Source organism: Dunckerocampus dactyliophorus, chromosome 13 (assembly GCF_027744805.1).
Source record: "Dunckerocampus dactyliophorus isolate RoL2022-P2 chromosome 13, RoL_Ddac_1.1, whole genome shotgun sequence".
Lineage (NCBI taxonomy): Eukaryota > Metazoa > Chordata > Actinopteri > Syngnathiformes > Syngnathidae > Dunckerocampus > Dunckerocampus dactyliophorus.
Window position 1 is genome coordinate 15,079,088 of NC_072831.1, and position 25,855 is coordinate 15,104,942.

Below are 25,855 nucleotides of genomic sequence, written 5' to 3' on the forward strand. Positions count from 1 at the left end.
AAATAATCATTACAGTGCTGATAAAAGACTTTTTAGGTGTTTTAGAGTACATGCATGTGCAGCCGGGGAGGTTTGGAGCTGTTGGGGGGAGATAAGGTTCATGAAAATAAGCTTAATGTGGCCTCTGCTCAGGGGGGCGGGAGCTGTGCTTCAGATGAGGGCTGCAGCTGCTCCCTAAATCTAATTCACAGTGGGAGAGCTGACCGCAGGAGAGCAGGTACTAATACAGCTCCATATGACTGAAATGGGTCCTCCCAGAAATGTTGTGCTCCTGGTAAAGTGCACTTATTGGTGAGCTATACAGTCAGTGACGCCTGGTGAGGCTCATGGCTGGTGAGACACTGACTACTTTGAAGTTTTTTTTATGTTAACACAGGTTCCTCATTAAGAGGATAACCAAAGACTAATTCACTTTGGGTAAAACATTTTTGAAATTGTTTTCTGACACTTCTTGGTCCCTTTTATTTATTTATTTTATTAGCTGTAGAACATTTGTGTTCTTACCTTTTATTTGTATATGGAGTACATGTACCTTCCTTCTCCAGGAAAGGTTCGGATACTTGTTGTACAAGTCTGGGTATATAATCCTCCATCTTGGCAGTCAATTCATTTATTCCGTAGAGCATAAAAACATCTTGCATTTACCTGGATGTAAATCTAGCTCTAGCCGGCACTGCTCTTTGTGTGTTTCAATTAAAAAAAAATATACAGGCTGTAGAAAGTCACTGTGTATAATAAATGTTTCTGCAACATTATTGGCGACATACTGACAAAAGAGGCAGGCGCCATGTTCATACTCGGTGTGCACTCAAAGACAGTAGGTGGGGCTTGCGCACTAATCCGTGAAGCCACGCTTACAGTGGCCTCATCTTAGGTTTCTTCCCCGTTTTTTGATCAGGAAATATGCAAATTAAACCATTTTTACAACCAATTGGAATCATACAGAAAGTATATTTATAATACAATTCAATGGACAAATAATACTTATTTTATGTTATTATTCGTTTAGTTTTTTAATTTTTCATCATGACAAGTGCGGGTCTGCCTGACCTGCCCCCCCCTGACCGCACGTCACTGCTTACAATCAGTCTATTCTAGCACGACCTCGCTGCTACTTAGAAGGTCCACAGTGTACTTGTGTGTTCTTGCTCACAACCTTCTGTGTTTCCTCATGGCTGGGAGCATCTTCTGTCTCTGTTTTCTCGTTATCTGACAGCTGAGCAGCATCGCTCAATGGATCATCCTACAAGAGCCAAACAACGTAAAAATGAGAGCTTTGAATTTGAAATTGTCATCAATATTCAGCTATAACAATTAACCTCTTATTGTGAAAATTGATAAAGGAAAATGTTTATCAAAGAGCAAATCTTTCACTATGGCTACATTACCCCTTGAGTTCAAACGGGTCACATTAAGTCGGGAAATCGAGACATGAATTACATCTATGTTGTAAAAATAATCATGAAACAGAAAAAGAAACATAAGAGGAGCACATGCATCGTTAGACCCATGCAAACAAAGACCATGCACCAAGTGTGACCTGCATGTTTCACTGCTAAACAGTCTCAGCCCACAAGAGCATGAATACAACCTGACTCATTCATTGTGCACGGTGCACATGCAGCTGTTAGTTGCTGTGTTCATACAGACAGAGTGGGACGAGGACCAGCGTGGGCGGAGAGAGTGGTCGAGAGGAGCGGTGAGCAAGCGGAATAAAGCAGGAAATGGTGAAGTCGTGGGTGGCAGAAAACCCTCACCGTTGTGAAGTGAGAAGAAAGCAAAGACCTGGCTCTATAGTGCCAGCAGGAGATGGCTGCCAGCACGGAGCTGGCAAAGTCAGCTACCTGGTCGTCCCCCATCAGTAAATCTTCCTTGTAACTCTCTCCCTCCTCCTCCTGTTTTTCCTGCTCTGTCACCTGAAGCTCCAGACCCCCCTCACAAGGTGAGGAGCTCAGGTTTGGATCAGTGGATCTTAGCTGCAGAGTTTCCCTTCTGGGGATGAGATCCTCCGCACCGGACCTCTCATCCTGGGCCTCGCCTAAATTGGAAGACTGTGTACTGACACTTGTGGCAGGCTGAGCGAGGTGCCTGTCGCCCAGCAGGGCACCCTCACTCTCTGCATGCTGTGTGTGAGGTCACAGACATGTGGTTTGTTACTGCAAGGCCAGTGCTTGGATCATATTGTTAACAGGGATGAAATCACCAGAAAGCTGCTTTGCGGGAGCTATGTTTTGGTAGTCCATGGCTTGTCATCATTTTCTTCTGATGATTCAACTATTTGCTGTCATTTTGCTATTAGGATTAAGCATTTGACAAACCAGACCATAGCTCACCAAAGCACATGGTATAAGGTTTATGAGAATAAAGCATGGATTTACATTTCCAACACTTACCTTCATAACATCTAGAAGAAGAGCAGAAAAAGAGAAACAGATGAACAAATGAGGATGCCACACAAATGTTCAAGTCCAACATTTCATGACCAGATAAGCAGAGCTATCACATGCATCTTATGCAATTACAGTGGAGACCTAAGTGGAGAGTGAGCCTGCCAGTGGTTAGTCTGGTCCAGACTTATGGGAGGCCTTGTGATTAGATAAATGCCAATTAGAAATAGACTTCTCTCAAAATGAGCATGATGCAATTATCTAGGATGTGATGGCCGACTCCCTGACTGAGATGGGAAGGTTGAGATGAAAATTACATCTTCATTAGGTCAATGTGCAATGGATTACAACCTGGGCCAAGAATACAGAGGTCTTCCCTTTCATAACGGCCAATTACGGCAAGACTGAATTTGACTATTCAAAAGAGCTTGTGTATGACAAAGCCTTGCGCCAATGGCATATAATTAACTTCATTATGGGTGAGGCTAGTGGAGTGGCAGTGTGTGTGTGTGTGTGTGTGTGTGTGTGTGTGTGTGTGTGTGTGTGTGTGTGTGTGTGTGTCTTTTGATCCGGTTTGTTGGTCTGGCCTCAGAGGGAGGGACAAAGCAGAGGTGCAATGGCGGCGTTTTCAACTCTTATAAAACAAACATAACCTCGCTCGAGGGCTTTCTGGACTTGTGGACTGGATGGGGTGCAAACAAAGCTACTTCAATGCATTAAACCAACATACTGACCTTTTGTACTTTTCATGATTTGTTTTGCAGGTTCTAAAAGAGAAATGGTGAATGACAATTAATGATGCACAAAATAGCTTTCAATATTACACATTATTGCCATTAGCAAACTTTAGATCCCCATACATTTGGCATTCAGCATTCACAGCCCCACAAATTTGCTGATGTTTTTTTTTGTTTTTTTGTTATTGCGTTGTTTCTGGAGAAACCCCATCTCATTCACCCTAAGTCTGTACAGCATACATCTGCCACTGTTTAAAAAGCCCAGTGATACTGATTTTTTTGTCAAGCGTTTATTCCGCGGTCCTTGAACACACTGTAATATCTGTGAGACACAGAAGTAAAACTTATATGTAACTTCTACGCCAGGGGTACGGAACCTTTGCCTCGGGAGCCAGATGTGGCTCTTTTGATGACCGCATCTGGCTTTCAGACATTTGTAAATACAGTAAAATGTATTAATTTAAAAAAAAAATTGACACAAAACATTACAGAAATCACAGTGTTAAAAATAAAGTTCAAAATAGAAAACTTTTTGATGCATTTTAATCCATCCATCCATTTTCTACCGCAAAGTGGCCAGAGCCAATGCCAGCCGTCCTTCCAATATTTTCCGCGTCAGACACCAAAACTTGATTACGGAACAATGCGGTAGCCCACCCAGGTCATTGAGAGGTCAAGAAGTCCCTCCTTTCATCAAATAGTCAGCTAGCTAATTCTGCAGCGCTAACCCTTTTGACAAAGAAGATGGCAAAAAGAAAGATAAGGAGTATGGTGTAAAGCCATGCAGCACCACAAGACACAAGAAGTATTTTATTTATTATTGGTTAGCTACAGTGTGAAAACGTTATTAAAAAGAATAAATTCAGATACTTATTATATTCTAAAATTGTTGGTCTTGCTTGAAGATGCACGCATTTAGTTGTATTCAGTGTTAAAAAATATATATATATAGATTATAGATTAAGATACTTATGTGTGACAGATTAAAAAAATGGGGTCTGGGGTATTTTACCTGATCTTCTTCTCCCATTCCGTCCTGCAAGGTGAAAATCTTCAGAGTGGTATGAATCTGCTCTTTTCAGCCTCTCTGGACCTATGTTGTGAGAACAGAATAGATGAGGCATGCTGTTTTCTTATGCGAATTAAAAACAACGTTACAATCAGCGTTTTGGTTCATACTCACAATTAGAACTGTCCATGATAGTTTCTTTTGCCTTAAATTAAGAGCGGGAAATACTTTTTCTTGAGAAGATGGCTTAAAAGAGATCATTTGTGATGTAAGTGGACATTGTTGTGTACCTTTGGTGGAACAATGGTGTTGTGGTTCTCGAGAATGAGCCTCTTAATGTGATGGGACCAGAGACGCTTCTCTTCGACAGACTTGGCCTAGAACAACAAGGCCTTGTTATTAAAAGATACAGATGACGTATGTTGCCATGACCACACAAAACAACGCAGACTATGAGCAGAGCAGCTCTGTATTGTTTCTGTCAACAATCTTACAGCGGATAAAGGAAGTGAACATATATCCCAGCTAACATACTAATACACTATCATATATTTTCCTGATGCAAACACAATGAGACCATGATAAGTAATTGGAAAATTTGATGCATTTCTGCACAGCCCCATTAGGCAACACTACTTTAGGTCTGGACTCTGATTACCGTAGGCTATTCCATAATATCTTCTGCCATCCTTTTGTTCATTTTGCTTGGGGCTGTTCTCTTCAGCTCTCAAGCAGACATCTACAGGTTTTAGGCCAAAATTGACTTATACTGAGTTTGGAACTGTTCATAATAGTCTATTTTAACAGGTGTGTGTTCACTTTCTATACTGTATGCACTTGAGATGACAACTCCCTAAGAAGGTTCGTTCAATGTGGCTCCTTTGAATACATTTTATTTGCACTAAAGTGCACACCGAAGCTCATATTTACCTGCACTGTATGGGGCTGCTTGGGATGCTTGAAATGGATAACACTGAAGAGAAGGGGATCCTTTGCACTGTCTAGTAGCATCAAGGTTGAACACTGAAATCACAGCAGGTGTGTGAATACATAAGAGGGAAGGCCACGTTAAGTTAGATGCTAACTGAGCATGTTCTCAAAAATTAATAGGATTTTGTAGAAAAGGTGAAGCTTTTTCCCTAACCCTCTAGCCCCTAATTACACTTTTAAGTATACACAACAGGTGCAGTGATACTCATGTTGCTAAAAAAAAAAGGGGGGGGGGGCAAACATACTACGATATGCGTCTTGTAGACATAGTGTTCCCCTCTTCTTTTGGTAATAAGCAGCATCTTCTCAAACAGGAAGAGTGTACGAGTGTTCTTCGCCCGCAGGACGTGAAAGGTGCCCTCCAGCACCAGCTCACCACAAGTGGTTAGGTCAGGACCCTTCCAGTTGATCAGAAGAGACTGTATCTCCTGCGCATGAAAACAGAAAAAAACATCCTCTTTACTGTGAAAACACTTCAATTGAGTGAATCGAGTCAAGTCAATTTAAATCATTAGAAGCGTGTCAATGTCTTTGCTCGGTTAGACTCAATTCTAAGTTTTATGGACAAATGGTCAAAGTTAACTGATTGGCTTTACATCATTTGAAGAGAAAAATATTATACAAGTGCATGGCAGGGCAAACTCCTGCAGTTACATTATGACATGCCTTCGCTTGGTTTGTGAGTGTTTCGCAAACCTGCACTCTGACAGCATGTTCGTGTTTCCTCTTCATGTCGTTGATGTACCAGGCCACCCCGGTCATCGTGTCTATAGCCTCCTGGATCACCTCATACCCCACCTGATCTTGGTCGAAGTGCTTTGCAATTTCCTGTATAGGGTGAAAAAACATCATGGAAAATGCAGCGATTTACATACAACAAAGTAGTATGCTATTTAATCAACCCCTACCTGCAGCAGGAGGTGATATTTTAGGATCCTCTGCACTGGCTTGAGGAGAAAAGAACCCAAAGGGAGGGAACGTTTCAGAGCAGCCTGACGATCCTTGAAGAACTTTGCCAGAGATTTATTCCTCATGCAGTCAGTCAGTGCTGCTACGGAACTGGAAGATTGTAGAAATATATTTATAAAACCCTTACTCATGGTATCTTTAATGTATTCCTAAAGAACTGTGTATGAGCCTCTTACTTTGGATAGTTGGTGCAATATTGGGTGTAGATTTCAAAATATTCACTCTGGGGGTACAAAGAGCAACAATCACCGAATGCATGTTTATTTCCTCACATTTTTGTTTAGATTTATGTGAGTAAGACAAGACCGCCCACCTTATCTACAAAGCATTGAGCGATGGCCACAGGGTCATTCTCACACATGTCCAGTGACTGCAGCAATTCACTGACACGCACAACACAACACCACACAACACAAAAAGATGAAGCTTCACATAATCACCAAAACAATAACTTACAATTGAGTAAAAATACATATTACAGCCTTATGATAAGTACCACTATGTGAAACTACAACACTAATTCAAGGATGTCACGTTATGTCCTATATTGGCCACTAGAGGGCAGGGTACATTGTAAAATACTCGGAATATTGCATGTGACGTCATGCACTTGGTTTGAAACGCATACAGCTGGACGTCCAAACTCCGAAGTGCACCCCGCAGCTCGATTTTTAAGTAATATTCTATTCAAAACATTAAACATTAAAAATGATTAAGGCGGATTAGGGCCACATTGAAGAGCGAAAAAGGTGAAATAGTGAATGTTAGGACAAGACATTACACTTACTTACTTATTACTGATGATTGAAATAATACATTTAACAGCTTAGCATATTTTCACCTAGAGTGGAGGGGTTTTACCAAAAATGTAATAAAGAAAATTGAATAATATCATAATGGCCCATGCTTCGCTTTATTTATTTATTTATGTGGCCCTTGGTGGAAAGTTTGGCCCCTGACACACAAGTAACCTTATTTTTCTGTAGGTGTAATGACAGTTTGGAACATATGTTTCACAATTTGTAATACTGTCACTAAGAAAATGTGCACAACCGATGGAGGAGTTAGGTGGTGAAACCTGCTGTTATTATAATTGCTAATATTACCATCCTTGTGTGGCGTTTTTTTTTTTTTTACACGAATAAAAAGCATTACAGGACCAAATCTGTTAAAGTCATTCCAATACATGTGATTAGAATTTCAATAAAATACAGGCTGCTATGGCATTAGCAAAGTGGCTCCTCACAGTCAGAGGAATGTGAGTGAGTGTGTTTTGGCAAGCAGCAGGTTCAGAAATGAGCACCTGCTGACGCAAGTTGTGTTTAGTTAGGTCTGTAGTGCACATTTAAAGTCTGAGACAAAGCGAAGCATCATAATATTCTTCTGTTCTTGGTTATCAAACAACAGAATATTTTATACACAAACGTATGAAAAAGGGAAATATGTTCTTTTTATGTCTTCGTTGTTCGTCATTGTTTGCAGTGAGGAGAAAAACATACCTGTTGAATTCATAAATGTCCTCGATGTTCCCAAACAGGGCACACACGAGCTCTGGCCGTATGGAGTCGTTGCTCGTGTCAATAATGTGAGCCAAATAGTCCTGGAAAAACAGTAGGGGTGAGAACGTGACAACAAACAATGGACATTATTTAGAAAACTGATGTGTATAATGCTGACACTTGCACATTATTACAACTGGAGAGAGCACAGTTTTATGTACAGTTGTCCCTCGCCACTTTGCATTTCAAATTTCGCGGTTTCACTCCATCACGTTTTTTTCCAAAATACATTATAAATCGTGCTGTTCTGTAGTTCATCCTATTAGTCCAAAATAGGCATATTTAAGCAAATGTTATGTATTTTTTGCATAAATAAAAGCATTTTCAAGCATAGAAATGGCAAAATGGACTAAAACACAAATGTAAGGCATTCAAAAGGTAAACTAAAATGCAAATATAATGCATTCAAAAGGCACATTTAAAGTATTCTACGCTGGTCACTAGGTGTCAGTACTGTTACTGTAATGTTTGGTGAAACAAAAGGATAAGACTCGATCGCCAGAACAAGGGTTTTTTATTGCAGGTTTTAAGTATCTCACAACAAATAAATAATAATAAAATAATAATAAAATTCCTAATAAAAACGGGCTACTTTTGTGGCCGTTACCCACGCAAAGATGAAACGCAGCACTCAACCCCCGACGCTTCCTGTCTGCCTCTCTTTTAGGTACAGAATACATTTATAGTAACACACACGAGCATGAGTCTTATTTATGTCTTAAATGGATTATTTACTCTTATTTTGTCTACTACATTGGGTAATACAAGTGTAAAGGTGACTATCCCAGGGTTAGTACATGTCTAGAGGACTCTGATGATGTTAAAAACTGTATTTAGAAGGTCGTAAACAGGTTTTCTATGCTGTTAACTATGAAAATATTGAATTTATAAATAAGGAATCCTACTTGGCTACTTGGCAGAAACTCCCTTATCACAGTCTGGAACCAACTAACCGTGATAAAAGAGGGATTATAGTAGTTTACGTAAAGTAGATTTTATCCAATTTGATTCTTTACTGCGGTTTACAAATGATGTATTGTGCATTTGTTAGAGGTACTTTTCAAGATTTGCTCCACAAACACGCTGACATGGGCCATAAACTGCTCCGCATCTCATTTCCCTCCTGGGGACTCAACTCTCTGTTGACCTCACTCTGATGAGAACATGTAAAAAAAAAATACCAACATCTGGATGACTATAGACCTGCATGCTCAGTTACACACTCACGTGACATTCAAACAAGTAGCAAGGAATGTTGACGAGAGCCAAACACTCACATGTGGTCAAGTAAAAGAGCAGACTCGCAATCTGTCCTGACACCCAGACGATGTGATGCAAAAAAGTGTATTGAGCGTAGACCAGACATCACACAAACAAATGGACTGCAGCTTGTTTGGGATGCAAATTCCTGCACAATGAGAGCACCACACACGTGACCTTTGGCCACGTGTGGGAGATATAGACGTTTCTTGCAGTCCTACAAGCTGCAGTAGGAGTTTTTAGCACGATTTAATCCTAAAAGTGATGCACTGCCCACATTCCTGTTCAAACAATGTTGCGTATAATGACACGGGGTGACTTCAAGCCAGGTGTATTGATGTATTTGGATGTGTGAGGCCATCTGGGTCAAACAGCTGTTCTCTCCACTCTCACGGATAGACAGTTGAGAATGAGAGGCATGTGAGCGAGTGATAAAACAACTTTTAAAGGCATGGATGGACGCAATTTCAACAGCTGTCAGCGGGTTATATGTCATATCAAGAGGGAGCTTCGCATTAGGTCACAGTCTTCAGTTTCTCACATTTTTCCCCCTCATTGGAGTATCAGTGTGAGGATAAAATCCCTGCGATTAAGGCTGCGCTGTAATCACAAACGGGTAGCGGACACATCTGTACGAGAATGTTCCCACATTGTAGCCTGTGGAAAACCCCACTGCTCTTTTGTTTCAAGGGTGGGTGTTTGTGTTGGCTGGACACATCTTGTATGACTGCATAACTGTATGACTGCGGCCAGACCCGGCATGTCAACTGAAATACTTAAGAGGTCATGGAAGTGCTTGTCAGAAGCAAGCCTCAGGCACCAGCGCAGTGCGAGACAAAGTGAAGAAAGGTGCTGGCTAGTTTACTGCCAGTCTGTTTCACAAACGCCTCACATGTTAAACACATCACCATTAGTAGCAAGGGACTGTTTGACAGTGAAATGCTCCTGTTTCTTTGCTACATTAATGACTGAGGGTCAAAGCTGTTTCTCTTTCTGCAAGTTGTTGGTCAAAGATGAATGAACTGTTGAGTGGTAAAATGATTTTTCAATGCATCACGTCTCTGTGACGTCCCGAGTTAGACAGCAAAGCTTAGCCCATGGAAGACACACATTGTGTCTCAATTTAAACATCAAATGTAAGAACTCCTAATTCTCACTGATTGTAAATAAAGTCACAGGTTTATATACAACATTATAAGCAAGCCATAAACTGTTCCACATCCATCAGTATGGGCTACAAATCTTATAAACATGTTAGGCTTGATTTTCGTTTTTTTCACTGATTTGTTTAGAACTTTAATCCAGGTAAAGACAGTAATAATACACTCAAGTTTTTACCTGTGCAAGACAATATTTCCTTTGAACGGCTGTTCATTGGCTGCAGACATGAAGTCATAACTGTGTTTTCTTCCAAATCAAACATATTCTGATGCTGACAGAGTGTACGCTTGGCTGGAAGGGGGATAAAAATCTTAACGTAAAAGTAGAGTCGGCACAAAATTCACTCACCTCTACAATACTGCGCAGATCTCTGACGTACATGCGCTCTGTCTCGATGATCTCCATGACAACTCGGTCCATGTAGGTTAGCTTTGGGTTGGGCGCCATCGTGTCCATGACGACAGGCGAGGCAGTGGTATGAAGGATCTCTGCCCTTGCCTTCCTGTTTGACGTGGCATTGTTATTCCACTGGTTGCCGATCAGGTGTGGCTGCCATAGGCCGCTGGAACCTGCGAGACCGGGACTCTGGTTTCTTGTCTGCTCTATGGTGCTTTCAGTCGGGCTCAGCTCCAAGTCTATGTCCTCCTCGCTTGGTATGGGTGGCGTGCTGGAGGAAGGAAGGGTCATGGTGCTCCCAAAAAGGCTGTGACTGTCACGCGAGGATCCGGAAGACAGTGTGGACACTAGACTCACTGGACGTGAGTCCAACGGCTCCGCACATAGCTGACTGTAACAGTCTCGTCCCAAGTCAGTGTTCACTTGTTTATGTCCTCCTCCAGTGGAGAGGGGCGAGGGCAACTGAGGATATTCTATTGAGAAACACAAATTGTACATGTCATGAGCAGACAGTTTGGACAAACTAGGTCATGTGACAAATATTTTTCGTTGCCTGTCTACAAAAAGCTACATTTCTGGAAAAAAAAATGTCTATGAAGTCACACAAAGCTTTAATTGTTGCCATGTATGACACTGCATGAGATCCACATATCTAGTGAGACTTTAGCAAGTCTGAAATGTTAACCCCACAGCAGATTTTTTTCTGACTATTTGTCATAAAACCACAATAGATGCAACATCCACAAAACTCTGGTCAAATCTTACTTAAAGCATTACAGATACAGTTAACTTAGAATTCCGGGATTGTTATTTTTTGGCTAAATTGCAAGAAAAATTCATCCACAAAGTAAATGTGAACCTGTCATTGAACCACTGGCTTTGGTCTCGTTTAAAAACTAACAAAATGGATTGTAACTGTCAGAATGTGTCTAAGTGCTACTGACACTGATTAATAGACGTCTGAATACACTACGGAGGATTTTTTTTTTTTTAGGTTGGCGGATATTTTTTTGAGAAATATGTGCCTTCAAAATAACTAATCGCATTTGAAATGTAACAATGATACTATAAAAGATGAAACATTTTTTATACAGGTTTGTCTAAAGTTAGGCTCAGGCATTCCAAAAGTGTTCCATTTAAAGGCTCTTGGTCAAAGTCTTCACTAGCGCCATGCAAAGAGCTTCATGACTGAATCTTATCAAGACTGTTTTGTTATGAATGTTTGTAACACAAATACAGAAAAAAAACTTCCAAAAAGGTGCAACACCGATGCACCATTGACACACAGCCCACATTTTTCATTTCTCCTTTACGCAGCAGTTCCTTGCTTTTATGACAGAAGTCCTCCCACCAACCAGCATATTGGCGTTTTCACTATTTCATTGGCTATTCAATGCGTCAGTCACCATTTAGATTGAATTTAATTGGCCTGAGCTATGTCCGTCAGAAGCTGAGCTGATATATTTTTGTGCACAGAAAGTAACGTAGCTATTGATTTACATTGGGTCGAGTGAGGTGCCAATCAAAGGTTCACAGTTCAGAGTTGTTCAGGCAGCACCAGGTGGCGAAGGTCCAATAGGATCCCTTCTTCAGCTTGACGGAATCCCTCATCGCTGATGTCCACCAACGGGTTCTGGGATTAACGCCGGGACAGGCACAGCTTGGCCACAGCTCCTCTCAGCTGCCTCCACAATGGAAGAACATGACCCACTCGGACTCAATGTCTGCTGCCTCCCTTGGAACGTGGTTGTGGAGCTCTCCCAGAGGTGGGAGTTGAAACTCCGTCTAATGGAGGACTATGCCGGTTACAATACGCTTACAATACGTTTGGGCCTGCCAGGTCTGACCACTGAAGCCAACTCACCACCAGGTGGTTATCGGTTGACTGATTTTTTCACCTGAGTGTCCGAAACAATGTGGCCGCAAGTCCAACGATAAAACCACAAAGTCGATCATCGAACTGCGGCCAGGGTATCCTAGTGCCAAGTGTACGTGGACACCCTTATACTTGAACACGGTGTTCATTATGAAGTCCAGTAACAAAGCACCAGTAAGTTCAGATCACGGCCAGGGCCTCAAGGGTGCAAGCCCACCATCATGCCCACCTCCAGGCCTGGCTCCAGAGGGGGGTCGCAGTGACCTACGTCCAGGCAAGGGAAACCTTGGTCCATATACTGTATGTTGCTCGTCATAGGGGTCTATTTGTGCTACTCTGTCTGGTCCCTCCTGGGTAGCCCTAAGATGGGCATAAAAGCCCCCGACAACTTAGCTCCTAAGATCATCGGGACATGCAAACTCGTGTTCAGGTTGTAGCTCAGAACTCAGCACTTGTCATGATCCATCCATTTTCTATGTCGCTTATCCTCAGTAAGGTCGCGGGTATGCTGGAGCTTATCCCAGCTGACAGCAGGGTACACCCTGGACTGGTCGTCAGTCAATCGCAGGGCGCATATAGACAAACAAGCATTCACACTCATGCATGTTTTTGGAATGTGGGAGGAAACCGGAGTACCCGGAGAAAACCCACGCACGCACGGGGAGAACATGCAAACTCCACACGGAGATGCCCAACGGAGATTCGAACCCAGATCTTCTCGATCTCCTGACTGTGTGGTCAACATGCTAACCACTATGTGCTCTGCGGCACTGATGAAAAAAAAAAAAAAAAAAAACACTAAAAAAACCCATACATATATATATATATATGGATATTTGTCTATTGAACTATGATTCCAATAGTTTTTTTACATTTACTTAAGTACAAATCGCTGAATTTGCTTATTTCCTGATTAAATACAGAGCAGAAACGTAAGATGAGCACACTGTGCACGGCGCTCTACTTCATGCGCAAGCCCCGCCTACCGTCTGAGTGGACACTGAGTAGCTGCACGTCGGCAATAATATATCATAGCAGAAACATTTATTATATGCCATGACTTTCTACAGCTTGTATACATAATGTCTTTAATGTTAGTGTGACATCATTATTCTTACTAATCGAAAAATAAAATACACAGAAATGTCAGGAGTCATTGCCTCACTAGCTATGAACCTCACCACACATCACTGTTTGCCGCCTCAATGTTGGTGTAAGCTTTTTTATGATACCCTCATTTTGTACAAGTAAACGAGATGTGGTGCACAGCACGCTTATTTTGAAGGCCAGAAGTGTGTTGTGTGGCTTGAGAAGGTCTTGACTGTTGCTAAAAGAGATGAGCTGTGTGCACACGTCCTTATATTTACACCCAACTTCCACGACATCCGCAGGCATCCTGAAACCCTAGGTAACATTGGCATGAGAAAGATGTAATTTATTGTTTGACTTCCTTGATTCTGACTGCTTAGAGGAAGTCCGACGTAGCGCATCAACGACGCTTGTTATTTCTACACCATGAATCCGGATTTGTTTAGTCAGGTTGATCGAGCACCATTCTTTGCATGATACCATTGTGTTACAAATGCTGCACTGAGTGAACCACTCTTTTTTTTTTTAAATTAAGTTAAGCTAAACGTTTTAGATGCAACTACCATGCACCTACTTGGTCGCAAATGAGGGCAGTGTATAATGTACATGTTTGGTTTTATCATGTTCATTCAATTGCCATTATTTTCTATGGGATGAATGGATTCTAAATTCAAATTCAATCCACCAGTGAAATGATTGGTGTATTTTCATTTGTATGCCACATGTGGAGACAAACTGTGGTTATCTGGGGTAAAGAGTTCAGTGGTCTAGGAATTTCAGATAGAGGTCAGAGACTGCTCTGAGCTTAGAAGGCGCCGAAAAAGTGTACGAGTCAGTAGCGACATTGTCTATTACATGTAGCAACGCTTTGTATTTTCAGGAGAACCCTACCATTCCTTCTCATTCCCCTGACTGTTCAACTCAACTTTGGCCAAACTTTAGAAAAACAGAGAAAAATGATGAGATGAAAATACTGGAACGGGAAAGGAGGTTTGTTTATATGCCCTTTTTGGCTGCATTTAAAATTTTAGAAAAATGGAATCTGTATTCAGTTTCACATCCTTCCTGGCAAGAGGAGGAATTTTCCTCACAGCCCTTCCTAAATACATGAAGTCATAGGAGTATGAGACTGAGTGGTACCAAGTTGCCCCTGTGCAGAAAGCTCAATTTCCTGAGGTATTTGCAGGGTACAAAGGGGTCAAACCAATTTTGTGAAGCTGGAGAAATGAGCCTCTGTCAATGTAAGTTGACTTCAGACCAATAAATTGGATCGTATGAGACCCACAAGTGTTAACTGAAATGGCTCAGGTAAAGTCGATTGCCAAGTGGAGACGGAGAGCATAATTTGGTGCTGATAGCTCACAGATGTAGCTCATGTCAGCTTGAAATCCACTCAACTACCTCAATGTTGACAAGTGTTAGCTTGTTATGTTCATCAATATGTTCATCATTAGATGTGCGTCATTAAAATTCAGCCAACATTTAAAAACTGCCATTATGCCCTATAGAAAGTGTGGAAGAGGCGGATGGATTCACTCTTACCCACTTCACTGAAAATACAACCTTTGATTGTTCTCACTGGAATAAATCAAGCTACATAAGCCAGACATTTCACATGAGCGCAAGCAAAACGGCCAAAGTTTGGAAAGGTTTGACAGTTGGATGATGTGCTTCCAGTTTATTCACACGCACATCTGGCACCCTACAATTTTCCATGAGTCAGGACTGAGCTCAACAGAGGCTTGTGCACCATGTTACTCCTGTCGACTCACACTGCTTTCCACGCTAATGTAGCCAAAACAATGCAGTGGAAGACAGAGAGGAGCTAACGAGTGGAAGCTGACTGCTGTTTATGCTCCGTGACAAATCACAAGGATGATGGTGCAAAGGAAGGGTAGCGGTAAGCTATTATATACCAATCTGAATTAGCCATCTGCTTCCTTTGCCATGTCCTTCTCGAGAGCTGTGCCATGGCAAACCTTTTCAAACTCACTTCCTTTTTCCTTCTACACCTCCCACCCAAAATATTTCTCTTTAATAAATCTGCTGTGCTACAGTATACTGCAGTGTTTGCCAAGCCAGAGGGAAGGTTCAGAAATGGTGCAATAATCTGTAAAGGAAAAAAATTTGAGTTGTTGCGCCACTTCTCCTCTCAAAACTTGCAGTAACGATAAGAGTGTCTTCAAAAGTGGACTATGGACTTATCTCAAGAGCAACACACTTCACTTCAGCACCGGCTCAGCCCCCACCACAGCTCTAATCAACCACAAGAGATAGTCCGGAATTATCTGTGCCTGAAACCACACATTACATGTTTCCCATCAAGACAGCCATGGCGCAGCAATCAAGCCAGTGCAATTGAATGCTATACAGTTTAATTGTCAATCCAGAACAACAAGGAATTTGTCATCTTCTGTGAGGTCTGCACACCCTTGTGAATATTTACCTTCTTCCATGTGGTCTGAGGGCTCAGAGTGGTTCTCTCTGATGGTTTGGCTGCGGGACACAACAACACCCCTCAATAACATGCGGCAACCCATATTGCATAGGTTTTTCAACTCTAAATCTTCCATATATCTTATATTTCAAAGGAAGTCTTTGCAACATAACATGACCTGCGGCGGTGTTACTCTCTCTCTTTTTATGGCACGCTCTTCTCCAGCAGGTATCTGCAGCTGTGTGTCGGCTGTTTTGTAGTGTACTTCTGCATTAAGAACTGTGTTGTTTTTTTGGAACTGAACATTACCATATCTGTATCTCTTATTTGATTTACTTGCAATTGAACAGACCTATTTTACTATGAACAGGTAATCATCTTAATGTAATACACAAGAAATATGTTCTCGCCTCCTTTCAAACACTTCAGCGAGGGAAGCTATGCTATTCATAGTATAGAAATTGTTAGGTTCTGTTGTGTTGCCTCTGTTTTGTTTTACCTTGGTGACCCTTAGATCCTGTGACTTCCTGAGAGGGCGGTACCACGAGGCGTAACTGTAGCCACTTTGCCATTTGGGGTATTTAGCTACCTGGCTAATGGAAGAGGACGTGGGATCATACTGATTTGTCTGCATGCCTACCCAGTTAGTATTATGTGCTCGTGTCTACTCCCGCCAAGTATTATGTATGCTGGTCTTCCGTCCTCCTAGCGCCTCTTGACACCATCCTGGTCACCTAGGCCCTTTTGTTCCTGATTTTCAGTTCTTAGTTACCTTAGTCATTTTCCCTGTTACTGGTTTTCCTACGGTGCGTCTTTGTTTTTTGCTACCCTGTTTTGCACAGTCTCTCAGTTTTTGATTGTCACCATTTTTGCTGCATTGGAGAGCCCTCGCTTTTTGTGTTTATAAAAAGACTTCCATTTTTGCACCCAAACTGAGTGGCTCTGTGTCTGAGATCCTTACCTGTAAAAACCGTAACAGAATTTGTCCTTTTAAGGCCCACATGCCCATGATGTTTTGTCAATAACTCACACAGTAAAATATACAAGTATTATAGGAACGCTGTATTCTGTGCACAATGCTTCACACCATTTGTTTTCTGCAGAAGTATAATCTTTCAAATACAACCTGCACAAAAACATAACACTTTCTAACATGCAATTTGCTTGTCAGTGCTTAAAAATTTCTTTACCACAGTTTTAGAACCTCCTTTGTTTTACCTCTGCATCAATACAGTTGTTAACTCTGCGATATAAACATTAACAAAGTCAAGGCTAGAGAGATAGTATAGTATTTGCTCTACATGAAAAACAGCCCTAAGCTCAGTAACTCGTAGTGTTTTACTGAGTTATACACTGATAACACCATCACCACGTGTGCATTGATGTGATACTTAATGGATTTCATTTTATCAGCTGCTCAAGTGTGTGAACAGAATACTTATTTTGTTGTTAAAAGAAAAATGCAAGGAATTCCACTGAAACAATCTCACGACACCTCTTTGTGGTTTTTTGAATTCCAGTATCCTGGCTGTTAAACCGAGGTTAACATTTACAGACAAAGGTGTCCTAATGCAACAAGCACAGCCTTCCCCTTTCTTTTGTTGCTTCCCTCAATACAAATCCCCCAGACACTAGTTCTGTTATATAGTTCCACAACAAATAACTGATAAACTGCTAAGTTCCCTAACAGACAGCAGACTAGACAGTTATTCACAGAGAGGCTCGATGACTAATGTAATTCGTCTTTTAATGTAAAGTCTAAGCCAGTTTCTGGTTATCAGATCAGTAACAATGCAGACGGTTCATATGCTGTTGATTCTCTGATGTCATAGAGGTGATGCCGGAGATGAACAGAACACTACAATGAACACTCCAGCACCTGGCAATTAACTTTTGTCAAAAGGTGCAGTCACTGGAATGACAGCAATGATCCACATCTCTTTAAGGTTGTAGGCCTACAGAACATTCCTTTATATGGAAAATCTGGTTTGCGCAAAAACAGTGTCAGCATGCTTACTTTACTATAGAGTCATCACGGCAGGAGTCATATGTTCCAACCATAACGTCCTTTGACATGCTCTGGCATAAATCAGGGCAAATATTTCCAGATAAGGATTGGTACACTCCCTCAGGAAGCGATAAGACATAGCATGCAGCAATGATGATACTTGAAGGTTGCAAAATCTTGTGAGGATGTGATTAATTTTCTCAATAGGACATAAATGCAAATCAGCTTCTATGCTAGATAACCATGCAAACTCTGACAAAGGCAATATGACATGTTCATGCACCTGGCAACTTCTTCTCATGGCATCTTCTTTGTGTGTTATGTAACACAATGGCGTTACAAACAACACAAGGTGTAAATAGTGACTGAAAAGATTATAGTGCAGGTTTGAAAGAGAACTAGACGGCAGTAGACAATACTCATTATATATAGTAGATAACACTAATTATATGTTAAAAATATCGCTATACTCTACTTATAATGTGCTTGTCGCTGTATGACGTCAACGAGAGCAGTGATGAGACAAATCCACCAGCGTGAGATGCCTAAAAAGGACAATGTGTCAAATGGCAGGATGATTTCTAAATCTGTCTCCAGCTCCTCCTCCTCCAGACTTTTAATAGCATGATTTACGAGTGAGCACCACACAGATGAACAAAGCCATTTCCCTACAAAGACATATCTTTGGGACCTTAGTCTGTCAGTCAAAAATCGTCCCACGTCACTTCGCGCTTCGAATTTCATAGCTTCACTCTATCATGGCTATTTAAAAAATAGTATAAATAATAAATAATGCTGTTTTGCGTTTTTTTGTGATTTTTATACATCTGTTTGCTTAAAATTAAGCATTTTCAAGCATAAAAATCACTAAATGAAATAAAATACATATATAAGGCATTCAGAAGATGCATTCAAAGACGCTGTGAATGATATGTAATATTCTACACTGGTCACTAGATGTTAGTAATGTTCCTGTAATGTTTGATGAGACACACAAACACGAGGCGTTTACTGCTGGTTTGAATTATCAACAGGCACAATAATACCAAATACAACTCCTTAATAAAAACACAGGCTACTGTTGCTGCAGTAACACACATCGAGTTAAAACGCAACTCTGAACCCCCCGACATCACTTCCTGTCTGCCTGCCACTCAGCTTCCTTATGGAACACATTTATAACAACACACACAAGCACGACTCTTATTTATGTTTTAAATAAGTTATTTACTGTTATTATGTCTACCATGTTGGGGAATAAGTGTAAAGGTGATTGTAGGGGTGTTATTTCATGTCTAAAGGGCTCTAACCATGTTAAAAACTGAACTGAGGTTTAAAATAATTAAATCGTAATTCACTTAGCACGGTCAGGTCTGGAACCAATTAAACGTGATAAACGAGGGATTACTGTATTTTGTTTTCTTACTAAATTGGGACCAAATATCACGGCCCTTATCTAAACACTGCATGTAGATCCTCCCCCTGAGGGCACAGAAAAACTAAATCTTGTCAGTGACAAATTGCTCAGCAAACTGCTCATGAAATGCCTGTCTTTCATTTTTGTCTGTGGTGAGTATTTTTTTGAACACCGGAAACAAAAATGAGAGCGAACATGCCATAGGAGAAAAAAAAAACAAGCTCGTGCTTGCTCTGGCAGCAATACGCCACACAGACACATCTGCTTGATTCATACTGACTCACCATAGCTCTCGGCTAGTGAAATTTACCCCAGCGGCCAGTGGAATCACATCTTGCTTCACCTTGTAATATTCCTCACGACATCCAATCAATCTTACAAGCAACTGAATGACTTGTGACCCAATAGGTAGTTTTAGAGTGAGCTCGGATTGCCTTTTTACAACTGAACCACACATTTAACTGGACAGTCTGGTTGATATGGGCCTCACCAGATTTATGATTGCTGTATTCACACTGGGGCTGGTTGAGTATTGACCGAGTCGTTCAAAACTCATGTGTTTTTTACTGAACCAGGACTTGCAGAGTAGAGCCAATCAAGCAGAGAGTCACTGTCTGTATTGTGACTTCGTGTGAAAGAGTGACAGGCATGGCTCCTCTCTCTGTCAATCTTCTGGTAAAATACCAAAAAATCCATATTCCCTGGATGCTTGGTACTTTGCACTGTAACATCTTGTTTCTATGTTGTTTTTACAAATGCGCAAACCATTCACCTCCTTGTCAAAATCAAATTTTGAAGACAAAATCATTTTTCTGTTTCTGTATGTACAAACATACAAACAGTCATGATTTGTAGCCAGATACTCACTTCTGACATGCAACAATGTAACAAGGTGAGAAAAATAAGGCTTCCTCACATGAAACTTATATGTGATTATATGAAAACTCACAATGTAATTACTTCAAACAACCACAAATTTGCTAACTTTCTGAGCCATGGCACAGCACATGACCCTCGTCCTTATTGGATAAAAACTGATACAGCCTGTATGCTACATATATAATAAAGCCCTTCCCTGTCACAGAGTTTTTTTCCTCAATGCCCCCCCCCCCCCCCCCCCATCCCACAGAGAATAAATGTTATGGTCCTGATCCCCATGGGAAAAACTCCTCCCCACCTGATAACTTGAATGGCTGCTCCTTAGGCGGTCAGGGGCACAAGCAGAGTGTGTGTTCAAGGTAAAAACCCTGAGGTCTTCAAAGGCCATTGTCAAACAGCATGAGCCAAAATGCCAGCAATTACACAGAGCTTGGATTAGTGTGCTATCCCTCAATGGAGACAAGAATTTAGGCCACTTCTCACTCTAAATATGCAGTACGAAGGTTACATTTTTTCCGCCGCAGGGAGATTTGAATGTTAATAATTAGCCTGAAGGTGTGCAAATGGTAGTGGACAGCAAAGGCTGAGTACACACACACACACACACACACACACACACACACACACACACACACACACACACACACACACACACAGAACGCGCATTCCACACTGACAGTCAAGGTCAAAAAGCTAGGCTGGGAAGCTTTTGGGGAATTTTGCTGTTTTACAAGTAAAGCGATCTGCTTTTCGTCGTCTCACTTTGAATCATTTACTGATTTCAGTTAAATGTCTTGACATTTATCATTAAGACACACTTTAAGACCTTTTCGTCTCCATCTATGCTTCCATAAGACATTTTGGTAACAGTGGATAATATTTACCAACAGTGATGTTATTGTACTTCAGTATACAGTTGATTCTCGGGTAACGTCCAAGTTCTGATCCTAGACTGTGATGCAAGTCGGGTTTTGGTGCAAGTGGTCTCTTATACCTAAATTAAACCTAAATTAACTCCTAAATCACTCTCACTGTACACAGACCACTTAAGACATAAAACACAGTAATAAAACATAAAATGCAAGAACTAAATCCAAAATAAAAGCCAACGCATGTGTTGAGCGTGTACATAACCACGGAACAAACTTAAACAAACTCAATCTACATTTATAGATAAAATGTTGGATTTTAGAGGAAGGGCTGGCATCTTTTGCAAAGCCAGATTTGTGTGTACTGTGTACTCCACCACCGACTCTTAAAGGATCCAGCGGTGCCAAGTGACCTCAGTGTATAGGCATGTAATGGTCCACTTAGAAAACTCCATCGACATCCCACCCCCCGCCTACAATAACGCTTCAGGCACTCGCACACTCAGCAGACCCACAATCTATTCAACACTACCGCTTCCTCTGGTCAACACATCTGGGCTTAGTGGAGGTGCGAGTCCACTGTAAACTTTACCACCAGTTTGACGATCTACAACTGCACCTCCGGGCTGGTGGTAGGACAGCTGCATGCAAGTGTGGAGGACTGGCTTCATTCACTTCACACCAAGCTGTTCATCACATGCAGGGCTATAAAGGGTGTGATGCAGTTTATTCAGTGGTTCAAGCGTCCATAAACAAATGAGGAATTTAACATCTTGGTACAGCAGCTGACCCTGTACACATTATTTACTGACATTCTTCCCCAAACTTGAGTATGGATCAGAGCACTCACATTAACCAAACATGCCAGATTTTAGGTGTAAAGTGGGCCCAAGCACCAAAAGATTGGCCTAGTACAGTGCTTCTCAAATAGTGGGGTGGGTCCCCCTGGGGGGCATAAAAGCATTTCTGTCCCCCACGGGGGGCATGACAGAATATAACTGAGAACCACTGGCTTAGTGTGAGCACACCCTTAGAACCAAATTATGCCCCGGCGTCATGGCGCCAAGCTAAGCTACGCCGGTTAGCTCTGCCTTCTCCAAACCCTCCGGCAGAGCTTGATGTGCACCTCCAAAAATTCAAACTTTGCATCAAAGGCAATGCAGACCGCAAAGCTGTCATTGGTCGGCTTTTCCTTGGCCATCATTTACATTAGTAAATAGTCCACCATAACAAAAGAAACAATGGCGCAAGTTGAGAAGTGTCTGAGTGAATTGTATATTATATTATAACTTGTATTATGAGTATTTATATGTTTAGTATTAAAGTGCACTTAAAGTAATGCCCCATTGTGTTGTTTGAAGTGTTGCTTGTTTTGCACTAAAAAATTGCACATTAATAAAAATGTGTTCTTAAACAGTTTGTTTATTTACAATAACATAGCTTAATCACCGGTCAGGGATGTAATGATATGAACATTTCATATAACGATTATTGTGACCAAAATGATCGCGATTATGATCACGGTATTGTTGAATGTGCTCAAAATGTTTGAAAAGTACTGATACACACACCCACACACCGAAGTCTAACAAAGTTTTGTCTCAAATGATTGGATATTGTTTCGGAGGAAGCTGATAACTTTAATTGGTTTCAACAGATTTCTGAGAAGACAACCCAAAGCAGAGAGCCTGTGACGAATGTGGGTAATCTAGCAGAATAGTTGTATAAGAGAAACACTATTGTAGGGTGCAGTAAAATGATTTACAGTTAAAGAAATGCTTTTGAAGAGAGTACAAGAGTCTGAGGCAATACAAATACAATGCAGTGACGGTGTGGTCGTTTCGGAGTACTCTGACAATAGCAGGTACGTTGTGTAATAATTTAACTGAAGATATCCAACAAGGTGAGTATGAGTACCAGACTGCATAACTTAACATTTCACCTGAGGCTAAACACTAAAAGTAATTAAGCAGTGGAAGATTTCCTGTCTAGGAGCTGCATTAAAAAAAAGCCTACTCAGAGATTGCTGCCATCATCTATCTACATCCACATCCCGATAACCACTGAGCTGGAAAAGCTGCAAAGAATGGGAATGATCCGCTCGTCCCCCAGAAGCCCTTTAAAGCTGTACATTCTGCGCACACAGCTACATTCCTGCCAGGGGGCAAGTAGATCAGCGGGTGTCCTTATATTTTGAGAGAGCTGCCGCAGGTCTGCTGATGCCTGGCTGACCATCAACCATCAAAGCTGACAGCTGAGATGTATATCAACTGGTTAACGCGTTATGATAGGTAGGATATTCCAACATGGTGAGGAAAGTTGCACTGAGGTGGAAACTTTGAGGGCTTGTATGTTCCTATCATTCCGCTCCTCTGGAAAAATAATCCAAAGAGACAACAAATGCTTAAATCAGATGGGAAAGAACATCCGCTGAATCAAAATACTTGCCTCCAGGCAGCTTTTCAGGTGAAAAAAAAAATCACACAGGATTTGTGAGTATGCTGGTGGCGAAAGAACACTGCTCTTTCAGTTCATAAACCTTTGATCCGACAGAGCAATTGCGGTTGGATACCCACCACAATGTTTACCTTGACCACACTCACACTTAGTTTCACCATCTGCATTCCTTGTGTCCACTTACCACATCTAACTCAAACATATCACCAGCATTATTGTCTATTAATGAACACCCATTGATCAAAAACAAGGTTATTAGCTCAGCCTAATGTTTGTCCCAACTGCTCCAACAATAATCAAAACATGTTTCATTTGTACAAGCTGCAAAATGAGCTGTCCGTATGTGCGATCAGTGCATGGTGTGGCCTTTGGAGGGAAAACAAGTTCTCATGTGGCTGACACACGTTTCCTTCAGCCAAAAGTCTCTTCAGGCCAAAGCTGAAGCAAAGAAAAAAGGGAACCATTGACACATTTGTAATCTTCAGCCAAAGAGGAAACGTAGCGCCAAATGTAGAGAGGAGGGGAGGCGTAGGGGTTGAGGGACAGAACAGGCAGACAGATACAAAGGACGCCCTGTGTCAAAGCTGTGGCTAAAGATAATGACCACTAAAATAATATGTAATTATCACTCACAATATGTAATTGCCACTCCTTTAAGCCCATGCATGCAAATCAGCACCACTGGCTAAACAATCCATCATAGTTACCTGTGACATTGACACATTCTGGGTTATGTGTGTGAAGCTGCAGCTGTATGGCTGAGGTTGGCAGAGCTCCACAGACACACAAAGAAGCTCTGAGCCAAGCAGGGCTGTAGGAGGACGGCTCAATGCCTGTCCAAGCCATTACATTTCTCTAATTGTTCCACATGCAGCATTTCTCCATTTGGTTTACTACCCTACGCAGGGGAGGGAATAGACTGACAAATTAAAGCTCTACACTGTGTAAGTAGAGATTAAGAGGGCATGTCTCATAAAAAGTAAAGCTGGGCTTACCTTCCCCCATTGGGCCCTGGTGGAGAGCAGAACGGGACCCCTCTGGCATGGCACTCAGGCCTTTGGTGCTGAAAAACATAAGGGTCAAATATATATTTTCTGTATAGAAAAAAGAGCAAATATATGTCATGTCTAGACGTACAGCACATAAATCAGAGAAATAGTGATCCTTCCTAGTATGTTGTTATTGTACAAAGTTTAGATTTGACTGTATCCATGTCTCATTTTCAAAAACAGGCGTCACAGTGACGTGAGGCCAAAAAAGGTGCAGACTTATTGGATCTTACTGTAAGCAAAAGAGGACATTCTTGCCATTCCCCCACTCACTGCTGGGTTCACTCATGCCAACCACTTTGTAATATACTGTACAGTGTAGCCAGGGTTGTGGTATGCAGGAGCAACTGTGATATGAGCTCATGCTAATAAGAACAGAAAGGGAAGTGCAGAGACGATGTGACAAGAGTGGGACTTAACCAGAATGGACTCTTGAGAGCAGGGGTTTCATTGAGGTCAAATGGCGACAAAAAACACTTGTACCACCCACCCACGTTTCATGGAAAACAGTAGTGTTGTTTGACAGTATGAATCCCAACTAAGCATTATTATCTATGCTGTATATAATATTACAGTATATGCCTAATATTGAGTCCACAAGGGAATAGCGATAGGATTATGCTAAAAAAAACAGAAGAAAGAAGGTATAGTTCTACTGAATTTTGTATATACAAAAAAAACGAAAACAAACAAGTGTTCATTATATGTATAAAAAAGATGGATTAAGAGCGATCACAGCTCCACTCTTTGATGTTGTGTATTTTCCAGTCCCTCATGCTCAGAAGAGGTGTGTCTCCTCACAACAAATTTGCAGCCAGTTCCTCTCTGGTTTCTTGCAGTAAATTAACATGGATCGCTGTGCATGAGAACTTGTCTCACTGTGATTCCAAGTAAGCCTGCGGCCTTTTAAACATCACATTCTTGGGCCAGTGAGATCAGAAGGGCAAGAATTATTTGGGGATTAGGATGCGCATTGTTCCTTTTGCTTTTGCTGGCCACTGTGCCGAGCTGACAGCCAGGCCAGCCGAGGCCACAGTGAGCCCACTGCCAGGAGGAGTGCCAATTAAGATGTGCAGGAATCCAAAGAGAAATGTCACAGAGATGGGATGGATATGCATAGTACTCAAAAAAACTGCTGCTGGGTGAGACAACTGCCACCTGGAATCGTGTAAACTTGTTAACGAGATTAAAAAAACAAACAAAAAACAGCATGTATTAAGCTTATTTTGGTAAAAACAGATGAATCTGTGTCAAACCATATAATCTGTTAAACCAAACTGTGAACATGGATCTGACCTGAGAAATC

The 25,855-nt window shown here is 41.4% G+C and overlaps 1 protein-coding gene across 4 annotated transcripts in view; it reads right to left on the reverse strand.

Annotated features, from left to right (window-relative positions):
• LOC129192349 (pleckstrin homology domain-containing family G member 3) overlaps positions 1 to 25,855 on the reverse strand; it is a 42,446-nt gene that overhangs the window by 3,635 nt on the left and 12,956 nt on the right. The window contains exons 2-16 of one of the 4 annotated variants that reach the window (XM_054796292.1): positions 24,496 to 24,563; positions 10,421 to 10,941; positions 7,592 to 7,692; positions 6,406 to 6,475; positions 6,269 to 6,315; positions 6,032 to 6,182; positions 5,820 to 5,951; positions 5,369 to 5,551; positions 5,064 to 5,156; positions 4,424 to 4,510; positions 4,308 to 4,338; positions 4,137 to 4,217; positions 3,122 to 3,154; positions 2,394 to 2,404; positions 1,157 to 1,243 (exon numbers count right to left, since the gene is read on the reverse strand). In XM_054796292.1, coding sequence (XP_054652267.1) covers positions 1,157 to 1,243; positions 2,394 to 2,404; positions 3,122 to 3,154; positions 4,137 to 4,217; positions 4,308 to 4,338; positions 4,424 to 4,510; positions 5,064 to 5,156; positions 5,369 to 5,551; positions 5,820 to 5,951; positions 6,032 to 6,182; positions 6,269 to 6,315; positions 6,406 to 6,475; positions 7,592 to 7,692; positions 10,421 to 10,941; positions 24,496 to 24,544 — 1,677 coding nt within the window. In that variant the 5' untranslated portion in view covers positions 24,545 to 24,563. Of the gene's footprint in view, positions 1 to 1,156; positions 1,244 to 2,393; positions 2,405 to 3,121; positions 3,155 to 4,136; positions 4,218 to 4,307; positions 4,339 to 4,423; positions 4,511 to 5,063; positions 5,157 to 5,368; positions 5,552 to 5,819; positions 5,952 to 6,031; positions 6,183 to 6,268; positions 6,316 to 6,405; positions 6,476 to 7,591; positions 7,693 to 10,249; positions 10,364 to 10,420; positions 10,942 to 11,968; positions 12,754 to 24,207; positions 24,406 to 24,495; positions 24,564 to 25,855 lie in introns of those variants that run through there. The other 3 variants (XM_054796291.1, XM_054796293.1, XM_054796294.1) reach the window with 3 other exon arrangements.